This window comes from Pezoporus flaviventris, unplaced genomic scaffold, assembly GCF_033815535.1.
Source record: "Pezoporus flaviventris isolate CSIRO_AGI_PZ_B2104156 unplaced genomic scaffold, CSIRO_AGI_Pfla_v1 ptg000013l, whole genome shotgun sequence".
Lineage (NCBI taxonomy): Eukaryota > Metazoa > Chordata > Aves > Psittaciformes > Psittacidae > Pezoporus > Pezoporus flaviventris.
This window is the reverse complement of record NW_026892561.1, coordinates 24873171-24896228: the sequence shown is the minus strand read 5'-3', so window position 1 is coordinate 24896228 and position 23058 is coordinate 24873171. Positions and strand designations below refer to the sequence as shown.

The 23058-nt window shown below is 44.5% G+C and overlaps 1 protein-coding gene across 4 annotated transcripts in view; it reads left to right on the top strand.

Moving 5' to 3' along the window:
* Positions 1-9042: 9042 nt before the first annotated feature.
* ABCC5 (ATP binding cassette subfamily C member 5) overlaps positions 9043-23058 on the top strand; it is a 69587-nt gene continuing 55571 nt past the window's right edge. For 3 of the 4 annotated variants that reach the window (XM_061452300.1, XM_061452301.1, XM_061452302.1), the window contains exons 1-2: positions 9046-9153; positions 10513-10687. In XM_061452300.1, coding sequence (XP_061308284.1) covers positions 10559-10687 — 129 coding nt within the window. In that variant the 5' untranslated portion in view covers positions 9046-9153; positions 10513-10558. Of the gene's footprint in view, positions 9154-10512; positions 10688-23058 lie in introns of all 4 variants that reach the window. The other variant, XM_061452306.1, reaches the window with a different exon arrangement.

Genomic DNA, 23058 nt, shown 5'->3' with positions numbered 1-23058 from the left:
TCAATGACCTTTTTCCTGATAGTGAGATATGCTGGTTCCAGCTGTAATAAATACAAAACAAAAGCTAGTATACTGGAAACCAGAAAAAAATGAAGTCTCTTGGATTACAGGCTCATTTTCCTGTTTCTTCCAAGTCACAGTAAGTCATAATGTTATAATGCAATGTGCTAAGTCATGTGATGAGGGTCTATACCTAAGATATGCTGAGGAATTCATCATAGTGCTCCCACCACTTTACTGTCACATCAGTGGGAGTCTTAGGTGCAGGCAGTTGAGATACCTTGTCCCTGGGAACAGCTTCCCACACTCCACTTGTTTGCATCACTCTTCTTGGGGTGCTGGCTTGGGTCCCCGATGTATTATTTCTACTTCTTTTCATCTTCTTGCAATCAACCACACTCTGAAGCACTGGTGACACCACCACTGGTGACACCACCAAGCCACCTTCTAGTTATCAAACTTGTTCCTTGCTTGATGCAGCCACCTGAACTGGAATGAAATTACTAGCTCCACGAGGCTAATATTGGCCTCCTCAGCACTCAGGCAGCTCCTGACCTAACCAAGAGATGCATGCTGCCAGAGACCCGCTGGAGTTCTCTGGAGCTCTGTCCCCATCACAGGTCCACTACTTCCAAAGAGGCACTCCAGGCATGGCTGCAGTGCCAATACTATATATGGGAATAAACACTCTTAGCAGGATTGTAATACTCAGCTTGGATCCTTGACCTTAGAGGTAACTTGACCACTCTGATCCCTGCAGTGCAGATAATCAAACAACCTCTTGGGCAGAGGCATGTGTCATAGACCTGGACTGGACATCGAAGGGCTGTCCACAGTGATGTGAAGCACAAAATAGGACAAAGGTAAGCCCAAAGATACCGTGACAGGAGTAACTCAGCACTGATGCAAGAAGAGAGTTCAGAGCACACAGCTCTAAACGCACAGGCAGGGCTCAACTCTCCTCCCAGCAGCTGGACGGCAGAGGGATAATACCTGCACAGACATCACCAGACCTACTCTTACCTGTAGGTGATGCAGGTGTTCAGCTAGAAACTTGACCTAAATTGTATCTCTGCCTGCAGTCACAGGACATCAGTGTGAGCTGATAAATGCCTGCAGTAAAATGTATTTTAAACCATCTCTGTGCAAAACACTGTAAACGCACACGGGAAATAGAAAAGCAACAAACTAACACCACAAGTTGGACTTAATTCATATCATACTGTAGCCATATTAAGTGCACTGCAGAGGGCAGGCCCCAGTTTCTTTAAAGACAGAGGGGGCAGCAACAGGATTCACAAAGACTGTGCAATGCTTGAGCTCATTTTTCCCACCCACATGAAGAGCTGCTGTACTTTCAAAGCAGGAGCAGCTATTGATTGATACACGTGCCTCATTCCAACAGTGGGCTGGGTCTGAACGGGGCATTTTCCATTAGTTCAAACTGGTGTAATCTTCGGGCTTTAAGAGGAAGGCAGATGCTGCTCAGTGATAGGGAGGAACTTTTGTATAGTAATGGATTGAGAGCTTGCTCTGGTTTTTATACAATGTCTCTCCTTTGCCTCTGTCGCATGGTTTCCAGCAGTCACACATTTTTAAGGAGGAGGAACTGAGCCACAAATTGGAGATGGGATACAGTTGTGGTTACAGAACAAGTTGGAACCACCTCAGGAACTAAGAACCATCACCCTGCCCCCATCCTGTTCCCATAGTCGCACCAGTTGCAATGAGAAGATGTGAGTGTGCTGTGGCCACCTGGACTGAGATCCATCCTCCTAACACTGTGGCTCTAGTCCATCACTCAGGGGCCAAGAATTCCTGAGGGCACATGTGTTCACCCACCATTCACTGTGCCAGTTTCACACAGAGCCCTGGGAGGGCTGGGGTTAGCAGTATTAATGGAGGGGAGAGTGGGGCTCCCAAGGACACGGGGACCTGGGTATTGTGGTGGCATTGAAGCATAGCTGCTGGTGCTCAGGCAGAGCTTCCCAAGGAACCAAAAGCAATTAGCTCAGCAAAACAAGATGCACACAGAGGGGCTGTCTCAGGAGCACCCGGGAAACCAGTCCTGCTCTTCCTGAGGGGAGAAAACAGGAGACAATTGTATCTGCTGCTTTCTCCCCCAGCAACAGAGCAAAGCAAGTCTCCCAAGCCCTGATAATTACTCACCACGGCCTGGAGTTTCCATCCCCTCACTGTCTGGACCCAAAGCTGCTTGCCTTCCCCTGCAAGCCCAAGCAGGAGTCTCCAGAAAACATCTGCTTGCCCCCATCACCCCTGTGTGCAGCAGAGCCAGCCCTGTCACCTGGCCACCCTGGGAGAGCCCCAGCACCAGCTGCAGCAGCAAAGGCTCCCCCTTTTTCCCAGTTTTCAGCTGCACAGCGACAGCCCCAGAGTCCCAAAGCTCTCTGACCTTGGTTGTCCTCATTTGCTTCTAAAACTGGCTGTACACACTGGTGAACTCCAAAATCGGAATCCCGGTTGGCCTTTTTTTCTGCCACATGGGATTCCAGCCACCTCCAGGGGCTCCCAGAAGTTTTAATTATTTTTCTCCCTTTTTTTTGAAGCCCTTTTTGTTCATGCTGCATGTGGTGTTTCCAATGGGACAGAAAGCTCCTCTTTCTGCAGGCTGCTCGCTGAGGCTGGCTCATCCTTCCCATGCACCTTGGAGGGACACCTGGGAGCACAGGGTCAAATGCAGGCTGGTGGTTCCCTGGTAGCATGTGATGAGGGCAGAGGATGCACTATGGAGGAGCCCAAGAGCTTGAAAACACACAAGGAAACAAAGACCTTGACTCCAACGGTAGTAGCAGTCCCTGCAGTGCTGCCTTCCTTATGGACTGATTGCCAGGCATCAGGGAAACATCCTGTGTTCCCAGGAGCATGGCTGGTGCAGATGTGAGGTATGTAATGACCAGCTGAGCTACATCAACAAGCATCTCAGCAGAGGATGGGAGCAGGTGGTGAGAGAGCTAATGGCACCCACAAACCATGTCCTGGGGGAGTACAGAGCAGCAGGAGAAGGTTGGATGTCATCATAGCATCACCAAGACCTTGGATGGATGCTGACGTGGTCACTTCGCAATGGAAATGGGGAGGGTTTGGGGGATGGGAGGGAAGACACTGTTACTAGCAAGCTCATCATCTGTCAGAAGATCAAAGACGTGGTTCTTGTCCATGCCTGATGTGCACCTCATGAACCAGTAGCTTCTCAGAGGAGCTGCAGCATTATGGGTGCTGGCAGGGAGAGCAGCAGGAGGGAGCACATTGCATATGTATATGGGGCTGTCACAGCTGCATCCACACATCGTTTTTCCACTGTACATCCTGATGGTGACTATCAAGCTGGTCCTGCACAGCCACATAAGCAGCCAGCTGTAAGAAAACCACATCCCAATACAGGCAACCAAGTGGCCTTGCTGCCCCTCTGCTCTTTCCACATGGCTGGACACAGTGACACCTTCACCTGCATAAGCCCACAGCTCTGTTTTCACAGAGGCAGGACAGAACAGAGTGGGCCCTGACCTCAGTGGGCTGTGACCATGTCCCTGGGAGCTGATAGGAAGGTCATCCCGCCTCATGCCCAGCCTCCACCTCTGGGTTTTGTAAGGTTTAAACCAGTTCCCCTGCCACAGCCTGCAGCCGGCATGGGTCCAGCCATGCCTGCTTTGCCAACCCAAAGCCAGCTCCAGAGCCTGAACTGAACACACTACTCTGACGTAGCTGTTGTCCTCTCCTTTTGATGTGGCTTGGGGACAGTCCTGAGCTGTTCTCAGGAAGGGGTTAGAGGAGTTTCTCCCCACGTGCTTAGTGCTGCAGACTAACCAAAGCCACTGCTAAGCATCTGAAGACCATAGGTAATGGACAGCTGAAAGGAAGTAACTACCACAGCCAGAGTGGTATAGCTAGGATGAATCCCAGTCTGTTCATGCTCATCCAGACACATCTCCAGCCTTTTTATTGTAACATTGTTTGGCCTTTTCACTAACGTCATTTAATAACCAGCTGTACAACACAGCCAAGGCTTGAGTTTGCTGTGCCTGTGAGAGCAGGCATGTTCCAGGACCTGTGCTGCCAATTTCTATCTATTACTCATTAACTGCGGGCGTGGTGCAAGCTGTAGGATCCACACAACTTGTTACCATGCATAGGTCTGCACTGGCTTCTGGTCTCTGGGCAGTGCTTTGCCCTTGAATCAGATGATCTTGTTCCCTGAATCATTAGGTTTATAGAAAAAGATTGATCAATCACTCTAGAAATGAGCTGCTTTGAACTGGTTTTCTGTGCTGGATTACACTTTAAATGTTGCAACAGCTTTGAGAGCTGCTGATTTCACCCTGTAAAAACTAGTTTTGAATTAGTTGCTGCTAATTGTGTTGGGAGGGTGTTATTTGTACCCCACCCTCCCAAAGCACAGAGAAAGTAGCATATCAGGTAAGATGGTACACTTTTTCCATGCTGTCTTCTCCCAGCCTGAATGATGAATTACAAACCAAATTTAACCTGTGTGATACAGCACAGTATCGCACCTTTTCCTTCTGCACTCCAACAAGCATAGATGCTGCAGACATAGAGCAGGATGTTAAAAAAAAACAACCCAGAACAACCCAAAACAACACTGAAAGGCATTTATTTCAAAAGCACAGCTATTTGTAGGAGCTTTTGAGAACAAAACACCATTAGCTTTGTTAGGAAGGTTCACCCTCCCACATGAGCTGAAGGGAAGGCAGTAGGCTGGTACCGCTGTAGCCCAGAGTGGTATCTCTGCCTGGATCAGCCTAGAAGCCTTATCCTCTGAAACACAGTCACAGTGTGAACGCCCACACTGCTAACAGTTTTGCACAAACATCAAGCAAGTACATCTCGTTTCCAGGAAAGCTGAATGCACAGGTGTGTTAAGATATTAATGAACTCCTCCCTAAAACAGGTCAGGAGGAAACAGAAAGATTCATCTTTTCTCTAGGTTCAAAGCATCATATCCCTCTTCTGTATTATTTTGGGGGAAGGGTGGTGAATTCACATCTCCCTGCTGCAGAGGGTGATCTGGCCTCCACTCTCTCCAGTTGTTGATCAGCAACACAGCTTGTTCAACACTGAAGCAATATAAAGCACGAAGACATGAATGTCTGATGAGTCATTTGTGGAACTGCAAGCATAATGAGACTGGAAATTAGACTTTTCATTACCGGAGTAATGAAAAGGTGGAAGCTTTGAGATTGTCTGCGCTACAAAGAGAGGGGCCCCTGGGGTGTTGATTAGGTCTTGAGTATCCCACAAGGTCCTGTGTCCCACATGCCCTGAAAATCAGCGCAGCCACATGGAAAATGCTGAGTTCCAGGAAACTGCTTGTTCATGGCAATGGTCTTCCATGCTACAACCCTGCTAACCTATTTGTGTGCAGCTATGACTGAGATAGGGGAGAGGTGTTTGGTACCAGGTTTATAAGGGGATGTTATTAGCTCCATGCTCTGGGTTTGGATGGAGCCAGGTAGGCATGGACCACCTATGGTGGTGTGTGCATTGTCTTGTGGACAAGCATCTGTGGTCCAGCTGGCAGGGAGATGCCCAGCACAGCATAAGCAGGCATGTCTAACCAGATGTTGCTGTAGGCAGCCCTGAGGGCAGCAGTCACAAGCCTCCCTTGACCCTGTGCACAGCAGCAGTTTTTAGAACAGCTCAGGTGCTAGCAGCACTAAATATGTGCAGGGTATATTTGTGACTCTTCTTTCATTGCAAGCCATGACCAAATCCATTAGATACCATAACTTCTCATGAATTAAGCTATTTATTCCTAACATCTCATTGCAATTTTTTGCCAGCAGCACAACAGTGACTACACCATCCCCTTGCTTCTCCACCCGGGCTGTAGAGCCAGTCTTCTGGGCTTGCTGGGCATTTGGATTCCATCAGCACACAAGTAAATCTGTGCTTCACAGTCGTGTGTGTAATGGGGTTTTGTGTGGCTAAGATTTTGGTCTTAACTGCAGTACTGCAAATCCAGGTGCTGCAATGCTCCTCAAGCTTGGAAGATTTCCTGAATGGATATCTGTTTTTTTTCCATGCAAGGTTCAGCTCAGTTAAGTTGCCTGGGCAGCACTTGCTCCACATTCCCTGTAAAGGCAGAAGCCAGTCCTCAGATCCTATAGGGAAGGAGGTAGTAGGAGAGTTGGATAAATAAAGACAATCACTCACACAAACTAAGCTTTGGTTTTCCTGGTCAACTCCGTTATAGGCTCAAATAACTCAAGTCATTTTTTTTTCCAAGCACTGCTTTAAATTTGTTGCTGATGTTTGTTTTAGGGTGAAGGAGAACATATTCTGGACACCTCTAAGAAAACTTGTTGTCAGGTGTTGCTTCTTGCACACACGGTCTGCAGACCTTGACTTTGAAGCTGCCGCTAGCTCCTTGGTTTGGCTGTGCTTTTCTTGCTGCAGTCCAGGCTGATTATAGCAAATCCCAGTTCTTGAATAAAGATTTAATACTGTACAGGCCTTGTTTATGTAACAGCTGCCATCCCGCAGGGATGAATCCAGGACTTGCAGCACTAAAAGCATTAACTGCCGCCACTGGAGCTAAAGATGTAACTCCTCTTCTTGGTAGCACCAGTATTTATACCCTCTAGAACAAATGCTGCAGGAGACTCATGACACACTTAAAAGTGGGTTATGCCTACATAAGCATTTTCCTCCCATCATCCTACTCAGAGAGTATGTACACTCACAAGACTACAGGTGTGAAAATATTGCTGATGCTCATGCCAGCCCATCACCCAGAGCTAGTCTGAGTGGAGTGTACACATCATTATTTACCAGGACAGTTTTCTGCTAGCACTCATGCCTTTCCTTTTACTCTCAGATCTGCTCTCTTGGAGAAATTGAGGACAGAACAAGTGCAGGCAGGGCTCTGGCTCCCTCAGATTAAACAATAGTCTGCTCGTCTTTCCCCTAACACATTTTGCAGCCATTTTGGCATAATGGAGGTTCATGTTCTTCTTTCCCTCTAGGTACGTGATGCAGAGCCTTTGGGCTTTGGCATGTCATCAAGAATAGTCAGTCACCTCTGAAGAGCAGCTTCCACAGCCCAGGGGCCAAAGGCACGCTCATGCTCAGTTTCAGGTCAACACCCTAAAATACAGTGCAAATGATTCATTCACCTTGAAGCTTTAACACAGTTTAATTCTCTCTGTCACGCATAGTTCGTCCTTTCTGTTTATGCTGTTAAATGACATTGCTAAGTAACTGAACATGTGTTTACCCCTACATTCCAGTGTGTTTGGTGCAAACATAGGTCTATTTAGTGACTGTTTAGAGACTTGACTCCTGGCTTTTGTCTCAAAATCCACCCTTTGCTGGGACATAATATTCATAAAGCATGAAGTGCACCTTGCAACTTCCTCCCCAATAAAATCTCAGCCAAACCAATCTGAAATTGCATGAATGTGAGTCTTGGGGAACAGACTGCAGGAAAATGCTTTGCTTCTGTGCATCTGCCTGTCAGTTCTCTTGTTCCAAAATTTCAGAGCACCTGCAATGGAGCCGATTCTCATTTTTGCCAAAACTGGAGGTGGATAACTGCAGGATGTGTCTGGGAGCTCTGAAGGGAGTCTCTGGTACCTTAAAAGTGTCCTTGAGTCATTTCTTGTATGGTGACACCTGTACTGCTGGCTGTGGGCTTGGAAGGAATATTCTGGATCCAGCTTTGCTTCCAGATTCCCATCTCCCATCTTCACCTATTTCAGCTTTTCTGTCAAACTGACTCTCACAGGCATTCCTGACAGGACAGCAAGGACTGCGGTGCAAACAGGCACTTGTTATGTAAACCACTTAAAAGAGACATCAGCCAAATTTGGCTCGTGGAAGGAAGATGTCAGATGAGGACAGGGTATTTAAACACAGCAGGGAAGAAGCTACAGCTCAGGATTTGTTAAGGATATTTACAGCCCTTTGTGAGAGGAAATGCAGCTGCGTCCATCTCCACCGACTTCCCCCTCCCTGGATGCCGTATCAGGCTCTACTGGGGGAGCGGCGGCCCTTGCTGCACCCCAGCCACCGCCACACAGGGGTGTGCAGGCGCAGCTTCCGTCCCCTGCTCCATCCCTTTCAGTGGGCTGAGCTTGACTGGGAAAGCGCTGGGACAAGTTCCCGGTCCCCTTATCTGGGTCTGAATCCCTTCAGGGGGGCACCGCGGGGGAGTCCTTTGCCTCTTGCATGTCCTGCCCCAAGGCCAGCTTGCTGCAGAACGTTGCAGGCCTGCGGCCACGGCTAACAGGAGGCACAACGGCTGTGCAGAGAAAGCAGCACTCCATTCCCAGCTGCGGTGAAGGTTGAGGCCCAGGTAAGGACACAGTAGCACTTTCCGCAACCGAAAGGCTGTAAATAAGCGGCAGTAAGGGACAGGCTGGTGCAAACCACGGGCCGGCAGAGAGACGGGTGGAAGCCGGGCCGAAGAGGGAGGCGCCCCTCCTGCTCTTGTGGCCACCGGCCCCACTGCTGCCGCTCCGCCTTTGCAACCCGGGCAGCGCCCTGTGGCAGGGCCTTGAGCAGGGAGCCGCCTGCGGCGGCACGGGCATACAGAGAACCAAGATCACTCTCGTCTTCCCCACAGCTCGCCGCCGGGTCCCCCCGCTTCGCATGCGGCGTTCTGACCAGCGCTGGGCCCTTCTCCCGCCCCACCTTCGCTCGGGGCGGGTGGCTCACCCCGTCCTTCCCGCGCTGCGCGGTGTGCACGGTACTGAACTGAGCTGGGCTGGGCTGCAAGTGCCTTGTGTTGCACTGCGCTGTACTGCTGCCATGCCGTGCTGCGCCGGGGCGCTCGCGCCGGCCGGCGGCGAACGTTCCAGACCCCCCATGCTGCGGCAGGAGCAGCGAAAAGCAGCTAGGCGGGGTCCGGCGGGAAGGGAGGTGGTGGCTGCACGGAGGTGGCCCGCGCGGTCCCTTCTGGGAAACGTAGTTCTGACGGGGAAACCGGTGGGCGGAGGATACCGAGGCACGGACTACATTTCCCGTGGGGCGCCAGGAGGGAACGGCCGCTGCAGCCCTGGCTCTCCTATCCGCGCAGGCGCAGTGGGGACGCCGGAGCCGCTATAAGGGATGTTGTTTGGCTCTGTGACCGCTGAGTGGAGGAGCCGCAGCGGGGGTAGTCGCCGGGCGGAGGTGAGCGGGGCCTCCCCGCCAGTTACCCGGGGCGGGTGCTTAGGTGGGGTTGGGCAGCGACCCTTTGTGTGGGTTGAGGGGGCTGCCGGGGAGGCAGCTCGCCTCGTCTGTGGGGAGGCCGGTCGGGCAGCTCCCCCCTATCCAGACTCCCCAGTGTAGGGATGCGCTGTGCCTCCTCCCGCCAGGAGCTCGGGGCCATCGCTGTCCGTCCCACCCGGCTGCAGCGGGGAGGGCCTCTCTTGTTTACGCCGGTGAGGCGGGGAGGGAGACAGCTCTCCTCCTTCTTATTTCCCTCTCTGAGTTTCTTGAGGTGTCAGGTCGGGGGAGGCTGGCTCGCACCCCTTCTGCAAGAGGAGGGGGGATGGAGGGCCAGGAGGCTGCAGCAGCCCCGGGACCTGCAACTCTGCAGCATCCTCCCTGGCGCTGACACGCAGGGCGCTGGGGGTGGGGGAACCGTGCGGCGCGGGGGACGGCGGGGGGCTGGGGCTGCGAGGACTGCCCTATAGGTAACTTGTGTCAGCAGTGGGGGAAGGAGGCTCGCTCTTCCTCTTCTGCAGAGAGGTGGCAGCCCAGTGCGCCCAGCCAAGCCTGCTGATGCAGGTTCTGACTAACGTAACTGCATCAGGCTTCTTCCGTCCTTTTAGTTTAAGGCAAGTGGTGGAATGCAAGAACGCAGAGTTAGGAAACAAAGTTGCAGTGTGAAGTGTTTTTCTTTTCGGGACTCCGATTCTCCTTCTGACCTTACAGTGTAACTTGATAGGTTGAGGGAAAACCTGCAGCACTGAGGATGTGACTCCTTCTTGTGTATGTTAGTACTCAGTGATGGCTAAAGCCTATGTAGTAAGTGAATAATGCTAAAAAGAAGGCATATATTTCTCTTTAATGCCCAATTTTATCATGTGATATCTCTAGAAAAATCAGTTTTACTGAACTTTCTACTTGTAAGTTGTTGCGTATGTGCAACTTTAGACACTAACAAAAGATTTCAGTGATTTCATCTTCCAAGTCAAGTTTCTCAAGGTTTCAAGTAAATACTGTAGTTGCTGCTTTAAATACATCAGATTGCATAATTGTGTTTCAGAGTTCTGAAGGAGGAAGTACGACAGTACTCTAGTGCACTGAGAATCATTGTACTTATTTGGTTGCCTCAGGGTATGTTTAAACTATTTCAGGAGAAGTTAGTCTTCTGTGGGTTTCCAAAGTGACATTATTACAGTCCTGTTGTAATGACACTCTTTTACAATTGCTTTCTGATTTTTATAAAAAAAAAAAATTAAAAATTACTAAGAGTAATTGATGTGTCTGACATAGCATATAATAAGTGGAATTCAATTTCTTGGATTTTTTTTTTTCCCCCAGATATTTGAGGTGAAAATACACGTGTAAAGCCTGGCGTTTACAGAAGATGAAAGACATCGACATAGGAAAAGAGTACATTATACCCAGTCCTGGGTACAGAAGTGTGAGGGAGAGAGCCAACTCAGTGCAGCATGAAGAGCAGGAAGGGTCAAAATTTCAGCATGCTAAACATCAGGTCAGTTTTTTTTTTCCGTTGTTTGTTTTGCAGTCTCATTATTAAATTACATGCAGCAGCAGCCTTTTTGCTGTGCCAGCTCTATACAGATTCACTGCATTGAAGGTCAATAATGAATATTCCCTTTTCTGTGAAAGAGGTCATTCCAAAGGATATTGTAGCTATCTTAGTAACAAGTCTCAGCACTTATTAAACATTTTTCACTTTTAAATGTGACTTTGTAATAAAATTTAAACAGAATGAACTTTTATAGTAATCAGATCTTCGTTTGCATCCAGGCATTATTTTAAGCTTTTATACTTAATAAAATCATTTCAACCAAGTAAGAACAGTGAAGAGCTCAGCACAAATCATGTACCATTCAGTGTTGGCAGCTGAAAAAGTCTTAATCATGCCATGGTTTTCTCAAGGATTAATTTTCTAAAGCAGATGTCTGCCTTGCTCTGGTGGCAATACTTTACTTTTTCCCTCAGATGGAAGTAATTTGTATTGAATCCTGTTTTGTGTGCAGTTGTGAGTTTAATGTGGTGAGGTGCTGTCATAATTAATTCTAGCTTAATTTGAGAGCTGGGTCTTGAAATAACCACTGGCTTAAAGCTTGCATGTCCTTGTTCTGAGCTTCTAATTTTTAGGGCTTGTTCTCACTGAAGGTGGTGCATATGCAAATGCTCTAGGGCAGAAAAAAGATAAATGCTCAGGTAAATGGAAACACCCACACTGGTGAAAGATCTGGTCTGAAACCAATAACCTGTGCCAGATGAATATAAAATAATATTAGCAGTTCTGAATGCTAGCACAGGAAGATTTTCTTACATGTCCTGTTCTTAACCTTTCCTAAAATACTAATACAGAAGTTTCTGAAGTTAATACTGCCTATGTCTGATTTTTTGCAATGACCAGGTGCTTGCGGATGTGTTGCCGAGCGTTCCGTGTAGATTGCCTATGACAGCTCTGGTGTGAGAGGGTTGGAAATGGGGGAACTTGCTGTATTTGTATGGAAGTATTGTGAAGACTTTTTAAAAGGATTAACTTTTAATGCGTTATGTTAGACTCTGAGATAGGATGTACTTCAGATAAGGTTTACCATGTTTCGCTGGGGCTTAAATGGTGTTGCCAGGTGTTTTTATGTGGGCTAACAGTGCTGCACTGCTGGTTTTTGAGATTGGAGTGGTGTGTGTTGCAGCAGGCTGAGTGCAGTTTGCAGTTGCAGGCCCTGCAGCTTCTTGTGTCCCCACAGGCTCTATGACTCAGCAGACTATTGCTGATGGTATTCAGAGGAAGGTAGAGTGATTGCATTAGACCAGGCACTGATGCAGAACTAAGAGCCCTCTGGAGTCACAGTGCAGCTTCTTAATGGCATTTATTATGTTGATGTCATAGGCTTGCTGTTCACTGTGTCATCATTGTACACTGCCCAGTAGCTAATCTGATCTGTCAGATTACTGGTGACAACAGTGATGCTATTGGTGGACAGCTTTATTTCCTGACCAGTGGCAGTGGAGTTAAGCAGTAATCAAAGCATGTTATCTCTGCTTGTAGGTCTGCATCTTCTAATCATGTTGATGCCTGGCTTAACTTATGAGTCAGAAATCCTTATTTTGCCTCTAGGACTTTTAAATGAGTGAAATCAGTCAAACCAGTGTATTTTTATTTTCCTGAAGGCTGAAAGTAAGCCAAGTCCTACATGCCTCTACAGCATGACATTAAAGTCTAACTTTGAGGTAGCTTCAGGTTAGCTTGACTCTTGCTGTAGTCTTGTTTACCTTTCTACCTCTACTGTTTGGTTTGCTGCCTATGACTACAGGGTAGTAGACCCAGGTGTCTGTTTGCGAAACAGGGGTTCTGTAAAACTTGTGATTACTGATGCAAGAAAATGGCTCACCCTAGTTCTTACCTAGAACTTTATCTGATTTGATTTCTTTCCTTAAAGGAATGAACTTAATTTGTCTTACTAATGGAATTGGCTAGTTCTGACAGGTTACCCATTTTACTTCCTAGGTCTGTTCAATATGCCAGGGTTAATTTCTTGCTGTAACATTGGTTGGTACCTTCTTTGTTCTGCTAGCATTATAGCTTGGATGAATCCATAAATACAAGTAGTTCTGAATTCATTGCTGCATGTCAGTAAGACTATATCCTGCTTACTTGCAAAATACTGAGGTCAAGTAAAAGGAGCTGTGTTCATAATCTTACCTAAGTTACATGTTCATGTTTGTGTGTACCAGGATTCTTTCTAGTTGAAATAAGCTCTAGTTTTGGCAGCATTCTTGGCCTTATCACTTGTTGGTGCTTTCTGTGTACCAAACTTCTTTCTAGTTGAAACAAGCTCTGGTTTCAGCAGCATTCTTGGCCTTATCACTTGTTGGTGCTTTCTTTTTTGTAACAGGGATAAGGAGAGACTTTGCTTTCATAAGGCAGAGATTTACCTGTCTGGTCAAGCATTTCCCCTCTGCCTGTAAGAGAAGTGTAGAAGCTGTAGCTCAGCTGTTGGGGGAAAATGGGTTTCAAGGAAACACAAGGGACTGTGGCCTTCACTACTTCATCCTTTATGAAACCTGATATTAGGTCAGATGCCTTAGCTGGATTATTTGGCACATGTTGGCATGGCTGGTGGCAGAACACAGCGGTTCCAGTAAAGGGGTTAAGCTGTAGTAGACCTGTCATTTGGACAAAGGAGCCCAGTGTGCCATCAGTAGAGATTCTGGGACTCTCAAATTTCTTGTAGAAAACCTAGCTCAGGAGTTGAACTAGCTTGACCAGAGAATAAAGCTGCAAGCATGATCTATTTAGCAAATAAGATGCAAGCAGATTAAGGCTGTTATTCCGCTACAGTCTTAAGATCTCTGTAGAAGAGCTTGTGCAGTTTTGTGACTGTTTTGCAACAGACACTGCATGAGGTAGACTCTTTGCTAACATGTTACATAGATGTCTCATACCTTGTAGTGTGAGGTAGAACTGCATAGTTCGTGGAGGCGGATACGGAAGCATGCTGCCTCTGGTAGTCACGGGCTTCTGGTTAATGGCCTGTGGCAGTGATGTACCTGTAGCCCTGCCAGAACTGGTGAGTGATCAGTAAAATGACTCACTGGTTTTTCTGTTGCCTGTATTGCTGCATCTTTATACACCCTTCTTAACTTGAAGTGGACAAGACTAATTGGTTGCCTGATAAAGATCTTTATAGGTGAAAGACCTATTTTACTACTAAGCCAGGGTCCCTGAGCCTTTTTATATGTCTGTGTTGCATAAAGGTTGTATTCAAATTTGCTCTTTCTGTTCTGAAACTTTCATATTGGTGTTCAGGTTTCCTGCTGAAAGAATGCTGTAATCAGTGTTCATGAAAATAATGAAAAAATCTTGTAATTCTTTCCTTAGAAGCTTAAATGGTGTTTGGTCACAGTCTGGTAGATCACTTATTTGAGAGACAGGAGCTTTTTAAATAGGCTTCCTGGAATCATGATTGAAATCATGCTGCAATCTAAGTGGGTCTAATCCAGCATTTCCTGGTGCTTAATGGGAATGTTGCTATAGAAATTTGGACCTGTGAAATAGGCACTCAAGGACTGAAAAATCAAGAAACATTTTTTGTTCAGCTTGTGAATACATACAGTCAACTCATGAATAAGTTTCTGCAGTGTGCTCTTGTAACAATTGATTTTTAAGGCTTTGGAGACCTTAATGTCACTTACAAAATAGGGTGCTAACTACATGTTCCCAAGGTATAATACCATGCTAATTGGGCTTATTGTATGTGGGGGCATGGCTCTTCTGAATAAAGATAACTTCTAGGTGCCCTTGCTGCCAGCACTGTAGTCGGCAGCCTTCAACTGTAAGAAGTTGCTACATTACCAGTGAATAAAAATTAAGGGATGTTTTGAAATATTGATTCATACCTTTAGAACTTTTTGTTCTCAGAATGCTTGTATGCCCTTTGTGTTGTATCTGAAGTAACTGTATTTAGTTTTTCTCATGGAAGCAGTGTGCCCTATGGAGGAAGGCAGATCCCAGCAGTGTGTCCTGAGGAGGAGGGCAGATCCCATTGTGTCCATGAAATGCACTATAAAATGACAAATGAGTAAGAAATAATTTGTTCTCAAAGTGGCTTTGGAATAGGTTCTTAAATGTAGACTTAATGTTTATTTAATGGAACAGTGGGCGAGTGAGCGTTTTGCTCCCCTACCCCATTATGCTCACGACAACAGAAGAGGATGTAGAAGCAGCTTGTTCTCATGGTACACAATGCTTATGAGAACTCAATTCTTGAAGTTAGAGTCCCTAAGTTAACAGTGCCAGGGCACTAATTTACAACTTGTACTCCAAGCTGTAATTGGTTCTGACTGCAATGTCTGCAGCATCAGTGATGAGCCTCAAGTGTGGATTCTTGCATTTCAAGACACTGGACAGTGTGGAACTGTAGAGAGTACTTTAAATATGCAGAGAGAATGTGTTGCTGACTTTAGCAATCAGAACCCTTTCTAACACTCCTGTCCTCATGTTGATCTCTTATCTTTCAGGTTTGTCTCTCACAGCTTTTGGCAAAGACAGCAGAGAATGTGATCAGAACTTGTTGGAGTTGATGTAAATCCTTCAAGCACTGATAGCTTTGAAATAATTTATCACAATCTTACTGTTCAATACTCAGGTCAGCTCTGCCTCTCAACTTCTCTGGAGCATCTGAAGTGTCTGAACCAACTGTGCTGAACAGCATGTTCAAAAATAGGAATGTGAATGTAGCCTGTGTACTGATGCCTTGGTACTCTGCTTGGATCAGGCCTTCTAGATGGTTTAACTATAAGCTTTTAATTGTAGCTGAAGCTGCTGGATATCTGCATTTTTCCAGAAGATTTCGTACTTTCATAATCAGGTAACCACATAACTTTAGGAATTACAGCCCAAGCAGGCTCTTAAAGCCTGTAGGTGTTCTGAATATTACTCTAAGCAGAAAGATATTGCTATATGGCTGGCTCTGATTACAGCTAGAAGCTGTAGCAGTTTGAGCTGATGACAGTGCTTACTGCACATGAGAGTGAAACTGCAATTGACTACTTGTTCAAGGTAATGGGTGAAGTGCTTGCTTCTGAGGAAAAAGCAGCAACCATAATCTCATATTGAGAGGAGGGAGATGACGGGAAGAAGTCAAGGCCTTAAATATAAAAGAAGTTTTGAAATTGGAACACATAAGCTCCCATGATGGAGACTAAGGTGAATAATGCATGAAATTGAGGGATAGCATCCCTCAAACCCAGTTTCAGTCACTGAACTGCTCCGATAGTGTCTAGAATATCTGTGACTGTATCCTTTGTCAGTAGTTCTGTTATCTTTAAGAACTTTGAACACAGTTAATGTGCAGAAGCAAATACTCATGTTAATTTCTAAAAATGCATCAATTCCATGATATCCCAAAGGACCGAATGTATCTTGGTCACAATAACTTCTGCCACGTTGTTGTGCCATTGAACTTCTGTTACTAAAGTACTTGCCAACTTGACATGAAATTCTTGACTTAATTGTTGATGAATGTTTTAAGATGGTTCGCCAACCACTCTGAAGAAGTGTTATCTCTACCTTGCCTTCTGTGTATATAAGCACATACTACCAGCTGAGAAAGGCCTTATCCATCAGCCAGTTATGTATTACCTGAAACTTGGAGTGGGGGTTAACTGTGTCTGAGAAACCTTATACTTAGTAATAGGAGGAGGAACAAAAAGGCAAAATCCTTCTCCGTGCAGAGACGTTCTATAGAGGAACACTGGTGTTCTGGCAAATTAATGTCTTGCATTAAAAGTCAGCTACCTTCTTTAGTACATTAAGCATCTTTTTGTCCAAGTTTTAGCTACATGATAACACCTCAGATCTTGTCACTTGCCATCATTCCTTGACTACTGCTAGTTGCATTCCTTTTGTCCAAAGGAGATGTGTAAACTGGCCTGCTCATGACTGAAAGTGTGTAAGCAGCGGACTGACCTTCAGTGAAGTAAAGCTTGGGGTATTTTTTTAATTGTAGTCAGTGTTAGTGCTGGGGCCATTCTTCCCTATGGCTATCTCAGAAACTCTGTGTACAGTTGCAAGGGTTGACAGAAGATTGATGGATATATACCAAACTACTGGAGAACTTAACTTGAAATAAAACTAAACTCAAAACTAAATTTGCCGCTTGAGTGGGGTGTCCTTTGCTTTTGGAAGTATGTGTTGGTACAGGAAGGAGAGTTGAATAAAAGGCTCTTGTATTAGGCTTGGCAAATGCTGTGGTGTTAAGTCTTCTGACATCATTCACTGGTGGTTGCACTCCATAGAAGCTTGAGTTTAAAGACTCCCTGGATACTCCTGGTGTTGTACGAACTTGATCTGTGTAGCTTCTATTGTGACCTAGCTTAGGCATGGCCCAAAGATATTACTGGAAAAACACTTGCTGCATGTGGCAGGCTGTCTGCATGTGGTTCAGGATAGTAGAGCCTATCTGAGCAAGTCAGGATTCAAATCCTCAGCCTTTCCTGTACTAGTTTTAACTGCTTAGTGGGGAGTTAGCTTCCCAGCCTTGTGGTCCAAACTCGTATAAGATGCTAATTCTGTAGAGAAACTTGTAGTTAAGGGTGATCATTTTTTCCAATTCAGTCAGTCTGTGGTTACTGTACTGTTAGTGTGCATGTACTATGTAGCTTCAGTGCTGGATGATCAGTGTACAACCTCAGCTCTGAATAAATCCTATATCCTTTGATTTATATTATCAGTAATATTTGTGAATACTAGTTTTCATGCAAAACAGTGCATGGATTCATGTATACCAGAAGCCTAAGTGTGTGCATGGCTGTTATCAGATGTATAGATAGCAGCTGCTGTTACAAAATCCCCAAATGAATGCTACATGCCAAACTATGCATTTCCTGGATTACAAGAATAAGTGGATTTGCCAGGAAAATTTAGAACATCTCACCTCAGTGCTAATGTTTGCCGCAGTTCAAGGGCAAGGTCAAATAAGCAATGTTTGTGGAAGAAACTGGTACATCTGTCCTCAGCAAGAACTCTGTACATCAGTACAGTAAAAGTGCTTAAAGTATGTGACTAAAATATTCAGGCTCATCACAAACATGCATACCCTGATCTTGTTTGGCTGCAAAGCCCTCATATTAGTTGCTGGCACTACTGCGAGACTTCCGTTTCACCTTTAGGATGCCTACACTCTGCTAGCTTTGAAACAATGATTTAACTACTAATTCAACTTCTGCTAATCATAGCCCAGAAGAGTAACTGCAGAGGTCTTGTGTAAGAAGGACACATACAGAAGTGTGTTAGAACAAATGACTGGACTTCAAGCTGTTGAGTCTCTGAACTGTTGTGGCAAGTCAGAGCACACTCTGAACAGCTAGTTTTCTCTTCACATTTGAGAGATATGGCAGAGCTGCACTTATTTGTTCATTTAGATACATAGTTGGTGCTCTGATGAGCTATTCTTCCCTGTGGGAAGGCAGCAGAGACATAAGCTTTCATTTATACTCCGCTTATCAGGAGGTGGAAGAAAAGGGAGGTCTGAACTCCTTTACTTGGTTCATTGCAACAGTCCTGGAATCTGTAACAGTAATTTCTAGGCTTCTAAAGCTATCTGGTGGTCTCATCCCTGCGCTGTGTGAATTCAGCTGTGCTGCCTGTACTTTGTAGTCAGTATATGCAGATGTCTAAACGATTGGTGCCTCCTTCCTCTCACCCATTGTCTGTGATTTAGCCCAGTGCTTGTTTCTTGCTGCCTTTCCTTCAGGGAGACAGCTGGTATGGGTGGATGATACACCAAGCTAGTCCTAAATAGGCTCATGTTCTAATTGGGCACAGTATTATAAAGCATTCTCGCTATAGAGTAGGCTGGGAATCTAATGCTGCAAATCATGCTATTAATACTTTTGTAGATTGTGTACTGCATCAAATCCAGTGAAAGGAGAAGAAAATTGCCTTGGTGGAATATAAAGTTCATTGAGTTCAGTGTTACTTCATCAAGCAACCGCAGATTGGACAGTGTTTGAACCTGCAAACCTACCTAGTTCTTAGATGCTCCTGGATTTCATGGCTTATGAAAGTCTGGACAACAGGGCTTTAGGGGTTGCCTGTGCTACCTGCAAAAGCCTAATTATGATTACTACCCCCTAACTGCTTTCAAGTGGGGTTATTCTTGGAAAGACTTGAAGGAATTTTTGGGAAGGATGTAATAACAACTTTCAAGTAATCTTTACCTAGACTCTTGTTTTATTTTGGCTTAATTATGCTTAAGCTAACTGGAACAGTTGATCCTATTCTTCCCCAGCCCATACCAGCTAGCTAATAACTAATCTTGTTTTGAAACACCAGTCCTTTAATGAAGACTCTTAAATACTTTACAATTGCTGTTCATCCCAGAGTTGTAATATGAGAATGCTTTAAGCACTGATCAGAACTGGTGATCGTGTAATTCTTCTCCCATGCGCTTGTGTAGTCCTAAGCTCTGTCGTGCTGGTTTGTTTCCCATTTGCCTCTTCTTGCTGGGGACTTGAACAAAAGAGTGAGGAAGCCTGCTGAGCTCTGCCTTCTAACTGCAAGAGGTGGGAGTTCCTCTTCAGCAATGGTGCTAAGTCAGAGTTCTTTACTACTCAAATAGAGCAATCTTGTTGTTACATAATAATAGATCAACCACAGTAGCTTTTGTATTCTGTATCAGCTGCAAGAATTAGTGAAAGATGTCTTCATGTCTGCTCTGGTCTAGTTTCCTGTCAGGTAGCAGTAGGACTAGAAGAGATGCACTTTCTTCCTTGTGGTGATCTGAGCCCTGGAAGATATTCTGTTTTATGGAAGAGGAAGACAGTACTTGTTTGATGGGTGGAGTTTGGGTTATATGTTGGCAGCATATACATTCTTTTTCTTTAAGATAAGAGATGTAAAAAAAAGTCTGTTTTGCTTTGCCTCCAGGCTTGTCTGGTTTTGCTGTTATTATCTGATGTTAACAATTGTCAAGCCAATATGTTGGTACCTTCTCTGTGAATATGAGATTGCCTAGGATCTCACTTTTTAATATATTTTTAATTTCTTCCTATGTACAACACAGCTGCCTCCTTTCCCTTCACCTGTTCCTCATCCTCGGAGATAAATGCCTATATTGGCTGCTTAGCAGGTTTTCAGAAGCGCCCTTTTATTTCACATATGTGAGTTTGCTTGACTTTCTGCAGAATGTTCCTGATGCTTGCTTCCTACTTTTGTCTTGCTAATTTCTGACACTGTGTGTATTTGGTAACGTTGTGACTTGGCTTCTAAATTTTCAGTATTTTCATGGCCTTGTCACCTGACCTTGGTATGCAGATTGTGAATTTGGTATTGCTGTCTCAAATTTAATGAGCAAGTCTTTTTCCTTGCCCTTAAATTACTTATTTTCCTTACCTCCCCAGACCTTCCATCATGAGCCAATCATGTTGTCTTTCTGGCTCTTGCATGATCTTATGCGCTCACTATTGCTATGAACAGTTTGTTAGACAAAACATCATAACGGGTGCTGGTAGGGTTTTGCTCTCTGAAGCTGCACAAAGTCAGAGGGGGCAGGCATGCTCTACGATAGCACCAGCCATGCTTCTCTTTCTCTGCCTGCCTGTGAATTAGCTGTGGAGGTAAAAGAAGACAGTATCATCTGTAGTGGTACTTCCTCAGTACTCTTCATACTCTCAGGGACTGCCCTCAGGATTAAGAGTTCTTTTTCATCTGTTAATTTTCCCAGTGATCTCTTGAATCACATCATCTGTACCCAGGTGTGTCATAGTATCATGAAATGGGGTGCAAAACCATTACCCTCTGTTAGGCTGCCCAGGGCTTCAGATTTTTTTTTCTTTTTTTTTTTTAAAAAAATCCATTAGCTATTAGTAAGATGCTGTGTAAGTGGTTGCTGTTGCCCTCTCTCATGCATTTAATAATAAGCTATGATATACTTACCCTATGTGAGCTTAATCCTGCTGTTTTTAGTCCATTTATATATTTGCACTTTACAGCATCCTGTGATGGAGAATTTTAGATTTCAAGTGTGCTTTATAGAAAAAACATTAATTTCACCGACTGTCACCGGTTCTTTTGTTGTAAGAACAGTTGGTGATCATTCCCTAATTCTCCTCTTCATGTCTTTCATGACTTTATGGACATATGAAATACCTGTACCTGATTGTTATTCTTCTCTTCTGTTCAGCTGAAAAGTCTTAAATTTATGTTTGTGTGGAAGCTGTTCCAATTCCAACTGTTCTCATTGCTTGCAGAAAGTAATTTTAAGTATAATGCCCTTATTGAACTGAAGTAACAGGGGACTGATTGGTGTTCAAAAAGGAGGCAACCCTGAAATTTTAAGTGGTATGTTAATATGTCCTGCTTTATTTTTTGTGCCATTTGTAACAATTCTTTGTCATCTCTTGGCCTTTTTGATGATATTGAGTAGTGAGCTGCTGTTTTCCAAGGAATACCTGTATCCCCCCTGTGCCATTAGTGATCTCTGATTTAGACTTGCTTTTTTTTGTGGGCATGTCTTTAGAGTTACCAGCACTGTGTTGTATCACTTGGTTTGTTGCTTGTGTTGGTGTATAAATACATTGCTAAATTATAAAAAGTGCTGTCTGATTTGTTTGGTAGTGCTTGCTCTTTTAGACATTTATTCCAAGAGCAGTGCTGGAGGCAGTTATACCGGATTGCTAATGACTTCTTCAAGGTTTTAGTTTCCAAGAAAACTGTACATGCATGCAGGCAGTCAGGCTGTTGCCAGTTGATGAGCACGTGAAAAAAGCAACAGGGATTCAGAAACCTAAATGAACAATGGTGGGGTTGTTGCTGAATTTTATACTTCAGTCTTTTGCTCTAGAAGTGCATTGTGAAACTGCTTAGGAGTCTCATTCCTGCCTAATACAACTGTGCTTTGAAGGTTTTCTAACATGACACACAACTGTATGGTCTTTCTTAGAATCTTAATTGCCCAGTAGTGTGATGCACTTGTTTCTTGATAGTTGTACATGTGGGATTTTGACAACCTTTCCGAGCTGGAGATGAGCAATGTTCTTAACCATGGGTTTGTGCTAATACTTACCTATATAGCAAGACTTCAAAGGCAGTGCCCTAGCCTTTTATCAGTGCATCTTTTCCACCTTCTCTGAGAGAATTCTATTGCCTGGAGAGTTTAATTATTTTTCACAATGAGTGCTTAAGAATTTTATCTTTGGACTGCCTAAAAATCCAGGATCTTGCAATTGTGCTTTCCTATTAGAAAGCTATTCTTGTTTGTAAGTGGTGAAAAACTTTTTTTATGCTGACAAATACAGTGGGTTTGGAAGACTTTAAAAATTAATTTACAGGCACTTTTTGTGAACGCTGGAAAACAGTGATTTCTGCAAATAACCTGTGGCATCACTTACAAACAAGCATCTTAGCAGCAGCAGGGTGTTTGATTGGATTTGCCTGGGGGTCTTGCAGAGGGTAACATAGCAAACTGGCTATGAATTCGTCTGTAAGCAGAAAATCAGTGGTGCAGAACTTTTCCCCACTACTGAGTCCTTTGAGACATCTTTGGCAGGTCACTTATTAATGCTGATTTGGGTAGATTTAGTAAGGCAGTATTGCCCTTAGTGAGTCACTAATTTAAAAAAATTAAGTGAGAAGTCTCTGAATTCAGATTTCAAGTGTGGCATATTTTTGAGTCACTTCATGTATCATAATGTTGTAATATTCTTTTGCTTTCTTAGTACTTCTCTCATTTTGTAATCATAGCTTTAGGTTTAGTGAGTATGTTTAGTCATAGTGGTCAGGACCAGTTGCTGTTTTCAAAGAAACAAAATAACTTCTTCTGGTAAGAACTAAGAAGGGTAAAACCCATCTCTGATTGTGAGACTGCCAGGAAGCTTTTTCCTTCAGAACTCGGGATTTGTTTTTTTTTCCCCACGAAGTAGCTCCATTTCAAAAAAACTAGACTACAAACAGTTAACATGGGACTGCAGTAAATGGTCTAAGTTAGCAGAGCCAATAGTGAGCCCTCTGTGAGTATAGATAACAAGCTTATTTCTTCAAGTAGTTTTGCCACATCTAGCTTCTGATCAACAGGTTTATTTTAACTTTGCAACATTTTAACTAATCCATATAATTGCTGTTTCCTCCATCCTCTTAGATAAGCATTTAGGTCTGCCTTTCACCAGGACCATGGAAAAACGACCCTGATGTAAGAACTCCCTTTTGAATGGTTTTTAATAAAGTTGCTGAGTTGTTTAAAAATGTGGCAGGGAGCAGAGAAAATTGTCATCTCTGTCCCCTTTAGGAAAAAAGGGAAAAGTAGGAACATGATAAAAGAAAGTACAGCTCTGCTTCACGTGTATTTTTGATCTAATCCAAGATATTTTTGGAGAAGGAAC